The 10,697-nt window shown below is 35.3% G+C and overlaps 1 protein-coding gene across 1 annotated transcript; it reads right to left on the bottom strand.

Annotated features, from left to right (window-relative positions):
* Nucleotides 1-3,785: 3,785 nt before the first annotated feature.
* Nucleotides 3,786-6,611, bottom strand: LOC112029616 (monooxygenase 2). The gene is made up of 3 exons (XM_065771032.1): nt 6,486-6,611; nt 5,373-5,589; nt 3,786-4,441 (listed from the first exon to the last, which is right to left on the bottom strand). The coding sequence occupies exons 1-3, from the start codon at nt 6,609-6,611 to the stop codon at nt 3,882-3,884; spliced, it is 903 nt and encodes a 300-aa protein (XP_065627104.1). The 3' UTR covers nt 3,786-3,881.
* Nucleotides 6,612-10,697: the final 4,086 nt, after the last annotated feature.

The following is a 10,697-nucleotide window of genomic DNA, read 5'->3' as shown; positions in this document are numbered from 1 at the left end:
TTTTTGAGTTTCGCCATAGCCAAGAAAACAACAAAGCCTTGACCAAGACTCAAGTTTGTTATGCTCATGTGGCTGAAGAAGAACGAAACAAGTAGAACTGAAGGAGCAAAGGTGGTGATAGTTTGGAGGTGACCCAAAAAGGCGCTCATATGGAGTTTGATTTTGAATAACAGGACTCGAAATGCGATTAATAGTATGAACAGCATGAAGAGCAGCTTCACCCCAAAAAGGAGCAAGAACTTTAGTAGAGAGAAGGAGAGCACGAACAATGTCAAGAATATGACGAAGTTTTCGTTCGGCTCTACCATTTTGCTGAGAGGTACCTGGACAAGTTAGTTGATGAACAGTGCTATAGGAATGCAAAATAGCTTGGAAAGTATATTGAGTATATTCAAGAGCATTATCAGATCGAAATATTTTGATGCGTCTGGAAAACTGAGTTTCAACCATTTTTGCAAAATTAGAATATACTTCCAATAATTCAGAACAATGTTTCATATTAAAAATTCAGCTATAGCGAGAGTAATCATCAATAAAGACAACAAAATATCTAGACCCACCAATACTAGAGACAGAGGAAGGCCCTCAAACATCAGAATGAATAAGGTCAAAGATATCAGTGGATATGGATTCACTAGTATTGAAAGGTAAAGCTGGTTGTTTTATTAACTGACATGAAACACAATCAAAATTTTCTGTAGACACTGAGCCTAACAAACCTCTAGAAGCCAATTGTTGTACTATAGAGGAAGATGCGTGACCAAGTCGAGCATGCCAAAGTGCAAGGGAAGGAGTGGAAGAAACTGCAGCAGCTGCAGCAATAGAAATAAGAGCAACAAGTGGAAGATGAAGGTTGTCTACGAGAAACATACGCCCAACTCTAGGACCGGTCCCAAGCTCCTGTCCCGTCCTAGGATCCTGTACAATGCACCTAGAATAATCAAAGGTAATGCGATAACCTAACTTAGCTAATTGTCCCACAGAGAATAAATTGTAAGAAAGGTTAGGAATATTAAAGACCCTAGGAACCCAGAGGTTGGAGGTCGAAACAGAACCTATATTATGACCAGACATTGTAGAACCATTTGCTGTACGAATATTAAGAGGGTGTAGTACAGGTTTAAGTTCAGAAAATAAGGATTAGTGAGGTGTCATGTGATTGCAACAAGCAGAATCCATAAGCCAAGAGGTAGGAGACATACCAGATAAAGTTGAGAGAGGAGGAATAAGATGCATTACCAACCATACGAATGACATTGGCGAAGTAATCCCTCACGTGTCTGGCGAAGCTTACTACTGGCTAGAGAGGTTATTAGAGAAGGATCGGTATGGCAGATAGACGATGGAGATGGAGAGAGCGTTGGTATGTTGACAGCTTTCGGCCTGGTGCAGACCGAAACTTGAAGGTCAATGGTCTCTTGGATGCAAAGACGAGACAGTGGGGCAGAGCACTGGTCCAGTCGATGTTTCACAACTCTACGAGGGTTAGGATAGGAAGATGTGGAAGAGCATTTGGTCGATGAACACTTCCCCTGAGGTTTGGAACTTATTTTGGTGGGCATGCTCTAATATCCTTCCAATGAGGTTTAACCTTCTCCTTCGAATGGTGCAAATTGACCCAAAGTGCACTCTGTGTAGCCAACATGATGGAACTACCAACCATATTCTGTGGGAATGTCCCTTCAAGGAAGTAATCCCTCACGTGTCTGGCGAAGCTTACTCCTGGCCAGAGAGGTTATTAGAGAAGGATCGGTATGGCAGATAGACGATGGAGATGGAGGGAGCGTTGGTGTGTTGACAGCTTTTGGCCTGGTGCGGACTGAACCTTGAAGGTCAGTAGTCTCTTGGATGCAAACACGAGACAGTGAGGCAGAGCACTGGTCCAGTCGATGTTTCACAACTCTACGAGGGTCAGGATAGGAAGATGTGGAAGAGCATTTGGTCGATGAACACTTCCCCTGAGGTTTGGAACTTATTTTGGCGGGCATGCTCTAATATCCTTCAAAGGAGGTTTAACCTTCTCCTTCGAATGGTGCAAATTGACCCAAAGTGCACTCTGTGTAGCCAACATGATGGAACTACCAACCATATTCTGTGGCAATGCCCTTTCGCACGAAATGTTTAGGCGCTGATACGTGGTAAACTGCAAAAGAGTAGCATAGTGGCTCCAAGCTTCTATCTCCTGGCCTGGCATATGCTTGACCGTCTCACTGGCTAAGAACTCGAGACTTGGGTCATGACTGCCTGGTCTTTGTGAAATGCTTGAAACCGGTTCAATTTTGAACAGCGTCAGACCCACCCCACGGTCATATTTCGAGGGGCAACACCTTGCTAGATGAATGTCAGAATGCACTCGCCCCTCACTTATCAGCTATACCTTGCGCCTTTTCCTTCTTTTGTTTCGTTGTTACCTGGGTTTGCTAGCCACTGTATTTGACTGTTTTTCCTGAAAACCTATGGTTCAATGACTATATATATAATTCTTTTCACATATTAATATACTTCTACCATATTTCAGTAAAAAAAAAAAAAAAAAAAAAAACCCAAATACATGTAAAAGTCTATATATTTTCCACGTTTTGCAATTACTATGGGGAATCAAGTGGTGTAGGAGTAAAATGATATTGGACACAGGCATCACTTAACTAGAGTGAATAAGTGGTGCTGGCTAGCTATTGTTGATAGATTGATCACTAAGCTAAACTCATATGCCGAAGCTCTTACAAAATCGGAAAGCACCCAACAGTTTTTATATTTAGATAGTCTCTTGATTGTATTATTAATTCACTATTATAGCACTATTATTAATTAGCTGTGTTATGCCAAATGTCATTTCAACATATCAAAATTTACTTTATTTATTTTACTATACCACTTTATAATACACCTTATATTACATCTTTTTATTTGAAAATTTCATCACATTAAAATAATAAAACCATCCCATCAAAAATGTATTTTACTGTATCTCTCTCTTCTCCCCTAACTCACAACCCTTAAACCTAGTAAAAATTTATTTCACGACCCAAATCCACCCATAACCACTGTAGCTTGCTTGTTTGGACTTCGAAGCCAACCGAGAATTTTGATTTAAGTTTGAATAGCAGCCATGCAGGATAAATAAATTAATAGGAATTAAAGTGTCTTTGGTAGAGGAGGGTGGAAAACAGGAGAAGGAAAATAGAAGAGTGTTATTTTCTTTTATTTGGTAAGGGCAAAATTAAGGTGGAAGAAAAATGGGTTCCAGGAGTTTATCTCTTTGGGCCTAAAAATCTTTTACTCTCCAAATTAGAGAAAAAATATGGAAAGAAAACTTAAGGAAATGAAATGTCAAAATTACTCCCATTTTTCCATCATTTTACTTTTAATGATGATAATGATGATGATCTTTTTATTTTTCCATCTTCTCTACTAGATATATAATAATAGAAAATACAAATTAATATTTTTTTATTCTCTTAATATTTTTCATTCTCTCAACCAAACAAAGTAAGGTTGTGAATAGGTTTAGCTAAGTCAAATATTGAAATTTAAAAGTTATTCATTTATTTTATTTTGAACATAAGCTCATTTTTAATTTTATTTAATAAGTTTGAGCTTATTTACGAACTACTTGATTAACCTTTTATTTTTATTTTTTCATGTACAAACATCACAATTAAAAATTGTTAACCATTCTCAAATCCATACTAATAGTTAATAACTAAATTATTGTTGAAATAATATTATTTGACTTTAATACAGAAAACGTTTTTTTTTTTTTTAAAATGATCACTACCAAACATGAATGAACATTGCGAGGGTTTCTCAGTTTATACTAATTGACATTGTCAAAGTGAAAAATACCAACAATAATACAAAGCAAATGCATATGACTGCATTCAAGAAATGTTGGGCTTCCCACAATCATAATCGGCCCTCTTCAATAGCAACGACGACAGGAATGCAGCCAATAATTTGTCTCTTAAGAAGGTGGTTAATTTCCCATCACCCTGCTGGAAAAAACCAACCACATAAGCTGTACTTATGAGAACAATGCCTCTCCATCTCCTCTCTTTGGCATGGTTCTTCAACCCCATCTCAATTTTCTTATATTGCTCGCTTTCACTGGCAACTTTCTCTGTTGATTCTCCACTTTGTTCTTTCGTGAGTAAAGCCCCAGCAAGGCACCTTGCTAAAACAATACAGTCTTCTAAGGCTGAACAAGCACCTTGGCCAATGTCTGGGGTCATGGGGTGGAATGCATCACCAAGCACACAAACATTGCCTTTACTGATGTTTCCCCAAATAAGGTCCCAGGGATGTCTATACCTTAATGGGGATAACATAATATATTCTAGTTCAGTGTTTTCAACAATGGCCTTTATTTCATCCGGTCCATTTGCTAACTTACTTAATGCAAATTGCTTCAGTTTAGCTGGGTCATCCTCCATGTCTTTCTCTGCAAGATATAATAAGAACAAAACTTTTATAATGCTATACCTTAGAAATACAAAACAGTTCACAATTATTTTACATGATAAATTATCTTTTTTTGATAATTAGATTGCTACAACAATAAACTATGATCACAGTGGAAAAATTATTTTTATGAAAATATCGTCTTGAATTGGGTCCAATACGAATTGAGATCGGCCATGCAATTGCCTTTGATGGGGAGAGAAAAGTGAAACAAATGTATAGAAAAAAATAATAAGTTAAAAGTTTTAAAAAAATTATGACCCAAAAATCGAGAAAATATATATATATATATTAACGTTCAATCTCATGCAATAATTCTTATGAGTCTATGACACTCTATCTCAAACCGGTCCTATGTACACTAAAGGATGCATAGCTCTATCCTCCATGTTTGCTCAAAATTACTAGAAAACATTTTCCAATAAACATGCTTTAAGATTTTATAATTATTGAGTTGTTAAGTTGTTATTGATTGCCATCTAACTCTACTATCGATATCCCTTTATTTTCTACTATTTAGTACTCCCTCCGTCCCATTTTTTTTGTCCTCTATTCCATTTTGAGATGTCCCAAAATATTGTCCAGTTTCTAAAAATAAAAGTCATTAATTTACTAATGTTCCTATTATACCCCTATTAATTTATTAATTCAATTTTTTAATAAATTTTTTTAAGGGTATTTTTGGAAACTTATACATTTTTAAAAGGTAGACAAGACAATAAATGATGTTCCTTTAAAAAGTTTGACTTTTTAAACAGGACAAAAAAATTGGGACGGAGGGAGTATTTACAACTCACCAACTTAACGGCTGTAAGGGGAAAAAAATATGTCTTTATCTTTTCTTGCAATGCTTTTCAACAAAAATATAACTTAATCAAGTGCATCCAAACACACTTGGAATTTGGGCTCACCGTTGGATGAGAGAAACCAATAGATGCTAGTATCATCATTAGGAAGAAAACCAGATCGAAAGCCCATCCCCATGAATTGCATGATCTTGGGCTCAAACCCATGGTTGGACTTGAAATTCATCCAGCCCCTAATAGTTGGTCTCCCTGTGAAAGCCGGTGCCTTGAAGCCCAGCCACTTTGCCACCACTGAGTTCACTCCATCACACCCAATCAATGCCTTACATTAAAAAAACATGATAATCCAATAAGTCCCAAGTACCATAATATTTAATTATGCTAAAAAACACATATACGTATGCTTTTTAAATACCAGAGAAAAAAAATAAAATCTAACTCATCTTTTTAATTGAGTATGAAAAAGATGTTAAAATGATCCACTCAACAATTGTGCCTTAAATCTAATTGGGGTTTCATAGTCATACCTTCTCTAGGTCTTACCTATTTGGGCTACAGATATATCCAACAAGGTGCAAGTACCAAAAATGCAGACTGCTCTTTAGGCTTATACTTACGTACAAAACTAAAATTCAAATTTGAAATATGGTTCACTAATCACTTTTAGTCAGCACCAGTACTATTTAAATGGGCTGTGAGATAAGATTAGATAATTTAGAGAGAGTATTATGGCTTTGGTAAAAAAAAAAAAAGGCATTTTGTATCACATTATCACTCTAAAAATATAACCTACTTCACAATCTTTATTTTACACTACATAGTAAAATAATCTGTATTTTTAGAGATAAAAGATAAGAAAAGGAGAAATTTCCTCCGCTAGAGCCTAGAGACCAGAGGATAGTGACAAAATCGAATAGAAAAAAAATGCTTAAAAAGAAATGCATGTGAGCTACATACAATATCCTTTATTTTTTGAAAATATTGTAGCAGCATGTAAAGTTTTTTACAGTGGTGAATAATGGGTTGGAGGTTTATTTTTAGTGCTTTTCTGCTACAGTATTCTCTAAATTGCATTTGGATAACCTGATGCATGAGCCTAAAAGATAATGCTCTTATGAATCCTTAAACTCTCAATATTCTTTATTTTTATTGCACCAAATTATGGTCCCAGTAGAATAAAAATAAAATAGTTAATAATAATACTTCAGGTGATTTTACCTTAGTCTTGATAATTGTTCCATCAGCAAGATGCACAAGCTTATAGAAGCTTGATTCCTCTATAAAAACTACCTTGGAAGAGAACCTAATGGTGCCACTTGGGAGCTTATTTGCAGTGGAGAGCATGAACAATAATTTCAAAAGAAAATTATCAGCATTGTATATTAATTTTGGTAGAAAAGTCTCAATTTTGAATTATGATCAAACTTTTTGGATACATGAAAAATAGCAGAATAACATTGTTGTTACAATTAGTAGGGGTGTCCACGGGTGGGGCCGGGTCGGGTTTGTGCCTGACCTAGACTCGACCCGAAACTTTCAGGTGGGTGAAAACGGAACCCGAAATCGACTTGGAGTGCTAGTCGGATCAGTCGGTTCTGGACTTGTTGGGTTTCGGGTCGTACCGTCGGGTTTCGGGTTGTATCGTCGGAGAGCTATTTTGGCCGGATCCGTCGAGATCTGGCAGCGGTCTCGCCGGAACTCGTCGGATCTCATGGGACTTCAAGTAATCTTCACTAGAGAACTCCAAATACCGCCGAATTTTGTAAGTGTTCGTCGAAAATCCTTCGAATATTGCTAGATTTTGTAAGTATTCGTCGAAAATCCTTCAAATATCGCTGAGGTTTTTGGTTTTATGCTCGGGTCGGGTGGCTCAATTTTTGGGGGAGGAAACCTGCCAACCGACCCAAAGCTGTCGGGTTCCGTTGGTGGCAACCCCCAACCGATGTCAGAGTGGTCGGTTCAGGCAGTTTTCGGTTCAGGGTCGGGCGGGTTGCTCGATTTTGTCGGTTTGCCGGGTTGGGTGGACAGTCCTAACAACCAGCTAGAGTTTGAGAAAGGGTCACAAGGGTCATTACCCAATGTTAATTAATATTACTTAGGAGATGTTTTGAGAGGGATTGCACTTGACAACCAAGAAACTTTTATCATTGCACTTTATATAGCACTCACATGAATGCGTGTAAAATTATTATTATTTTGAGAGCAAATGTGTAAAATAGCATTAGGTGTTAATTTTGTATCAAAAATCAGCTACATAATTCAATTGAAAATGTGTAAATTTACATTGTTGCTATAATAACTGTGTAAATATACATGGTTATTATTGACATGCAAATCCATTTTTTAATATTTATTTACTCATAAAGAAAAGAGAGAGGTAAATATGAATAACTTGAGAAAGTAATAACAAAATTAATAAAGGGATAGTATTTTAATGTAAAATTTTTAATTGTTTCGACCTATCAAAGTTCTCACTTGACCGATCGAACTTGTGAGTTTCTATGTTAAAAACTCTTTGCCTCTCTTGATTGATACTCGATTGGTGTTTGACTGATCGAAATTGGAAAATTTCCAGTTTTAAGTTTTTAACTGATCAGCCTTTTCATTTACTACACATATAGATTAGGACATGCATTGCATTGTTTTCTTTATCCATCTTACATTTTTACAGTCATATCACTCATTGTTTTCACACACATCACGCATACACTTTGCTAAATTGGGTACTCAACTTGATCTAAAAATTTATTGATTTATTTTTGAGTTCTATACATTCTAGTATATGCTATTTTTCTTGATGAGTGAACTTTTAAAATTGGAATTTATTTTTAAGATATGGTGGATAATAAATGTGCAAATATTTTCTCTACTATTGAGATTTGTTTATGGGTCACATGGTGTTGAGTTTGCATGTATTGAAAGAGAGAATATTTTTGTTCACATGTATCCTCAACTTTTTTTTTTCTTAAGTCAGGTTTGTTTCTTTTTAGTTTTCCCCAACTCCTAAATTTTCCCTAAAATTGTTTTTCCCAAAACTTGTTTTGTTTTTCCTATTTTTATAGGGGGGGAAAGCTATTTTTAAAATCTATGTTGTTCATAGGAGTTGTTGTTCTTCATGGGGGAGTTGCCTCTATTTTCTATGGAGCTGAATTGTTTTGTGTTATCTTGATTCTCTATTTTCTCTTATCATTTATTGTGTATGTTTTCTGTCTAACTTTTGATTGGGTTGTCTTTGTTAATACGTGACAAAAAGGGGGAGAAATAGACGAAATTTGAAAAAATTTTTAACTGTTTTTATTTAGGGGGAGAAAATAATTTTTTTTTTTGTTGATGTATCTACCATAGGGGGAGAGTTAGTTTGCTTTAGTTTGTTTTTGATTTTATATTTACCTGTCTTTATTTCCACACATGTGGTTATGTGCTCTTTTGAGTGTTTCAGGAAAAGCAGATATATTCTGATCAAGATCTTCTGGCTCTTTTTGCAACTTCTAGGTTAGGAGTCTTAGATTGGGTTTTGTGATGTAATTGAGCATTTCATTGTAATTGAGTTGTTATTGTATTTGAGTATTTCATATTGTATGTGAGTTTTGTCATGGATTGCCAAAGAATGAGATTGTTAGGTTCTAAAACTTTAGAACAATTGGCAAACTGTGAGCACAAACTTGTCTAGGTATAGATCTTAGAGTCTATAGAGTTTATTAGACAATGCTCAAGGTGTTACAAGTCAAAACACAAGAAAATTCAAGTCAGAAAATCAAAGAATTCAAATTCAGTGAAATCGGACAGATCAAAAATTAGATCTGACCGATTGAAAATCGCAGACATGAAATTTCTGCAGAATTCTATTTCAGCCCAAACTTTGCTTAAACGTTTTGAGGTTCAAGCAAAACACTTCTAGTATATAAAGGAAAACTCTAACTATGTTTTTAGAGCTTTTGAGAGACTTTGGAGGTGCTCTTGTGAGATCTAAAATGTTTTGTGCCTTCCTCTTTCAAAGTCACTACCGGAAATCATTCTCCTACCATTAAAATCGGTAGATCTGAAATTGCTGCAATAAGATCAACAATAGCTGATAATCTAAACCTTTAAAGGTGGTCTTGGAGTCATAAACTTGAGAGTTTGTGTTACTAAAACCTTTGAGTGGGATCTCAAAGTCACAAGCAACGTGGCTTGTGTTGATGTAAATCCAAGAAGAGAAGGAGTCTGTGAATTCGAAATTTGCATGTGGTCGTATTAGTAAGTTACTACATGAAGTAGCAATAGATTTAAGGTTAAATCTTTTGTAAAAACTTCAGTTCTCTTATAGTGGATTTGGTTTACCTTAAGCATAGCTAGGTCAAATCCTCCCCAGGTTTTTACCTTAAAACGGGTTAGTTTTATTGGTTTTCCTAGGTAATTATATCGTGGTGTTATTTACTTTTTCGTATCTTTGCATGATATGATTTATTTGTGTTTAACCTAGATCTGAAAATTAATCTAAATAATCACTTGGCTAATTAATTAGGTTAAACAATCTGTTTAAGGGGTCTAAACGAATAAACATCTTCCATGTCTTTCTTTGCAAGATATAATAAGAACAAAAACTATTATAATGCTATACCTTTGAAATACAAAAAATTTCACAATTATTTTACATGATAATTTTTTTTTTTGATAATTTGATTGCTACAATGACAGACTTATGATCACAGTGGACAAATTATTTTTATTGAAATATCGTCTTGATTTGGGTCCAATACGGATTGAGATCTGCCATGCAATTGCCTTTGATGGGGAGAGAAAAGTGAAAAAAGAATGTAAAAAAATAATAATAATAAGTTAAAAGTTTTTAAAAAATTATGATTCAAAGATTGTTAATAAAACTGATTTCTTTAACTTTCAATCTCTGCAATAATCCTTATGATATTCTATCTCAATCCGGTCCTACACTAACGAATGCATAGCTCTATGCTCTATGCTCCATGCACAAAAACGCACAGTACATGACAAAATACGAAACCTGATGTTTGCTCAAAATTGCTAGAAAACACTTTCAAATAAACATGGTTTAAGATTCTCATTTAAGTTTACCACCAATATAACTTTATTTTCTACTATTTAGCATTTTCAACAAATATATAATTTAATGAAGTGCATCCAAACACACTTGGAATTGGTGTTCACTGTTAGATGTGTAAAACCAATAAATGCCAGTGTCATCATTAGGAAGAATTTCCGTGGCTGTTGTGGAGGCACTGGTTGCTGTAGGGGCACTTGCAGCATTTAAGGCTGTTACCTTTGCTCGAGACATTGGTCTATCTTCCATCACTGTGTAAGGAGATTCAGAAATCATTATCAATTCCCTAAAGTGACCACGAATCTCTTGCTGCTTATGGTCATTTGATTGAAGAGACAAAAGCCATTCCAAGTTCCTTTGTTGTCTGTAATTTT

The sequence above is a fragment of the Quercus suber genome, unplaced genomic scaffold (genome assembly GCF_002906115.3).
Source record: "Quercus suber isolate HL8 unplaced genomic scaffold, Cork oak 2.0 scaffold_38, whole genome shotgun sequence".
In the NCBI taxonomy this organism is placed as follows: Eukaryota; Viridiplantae; Streptophyta; class Magnoliopsida; order Fagales; family Fagaceae; genus Quercus; species Quercus suber.
This window is presented reverse-complemented; position numbering and strand designations above follow the sequence as displayed.

What these genes read in the sequence shown, in the direction of transcription:
- LOC112029616 (XM_065771032.1), bottom strand. Translation starts at nt 6,611, where the DNA reads ATGCTCTCCACTGCAAATAAGCTCCCAAGTGGCACCATTAGGTTCTCT. An exon ending in GAACAATTATCAAGACTAAG is followed by an intron (nt 5,590 to 6,485) that starts GTAAAATCACCT and finishes TTTTAATGTAAG; the next exon opens with GCATTGATTGGGTGTGATGG. An exon ending in TTGGTTTCTCTCATCCAACG is followed by an intron (nt 4,442 to 5,372) that starts GTGAGCCCAAAT and finishes TATATCTTGCAG; the next exon opens with AGAAAGACATGGAGGATGAC.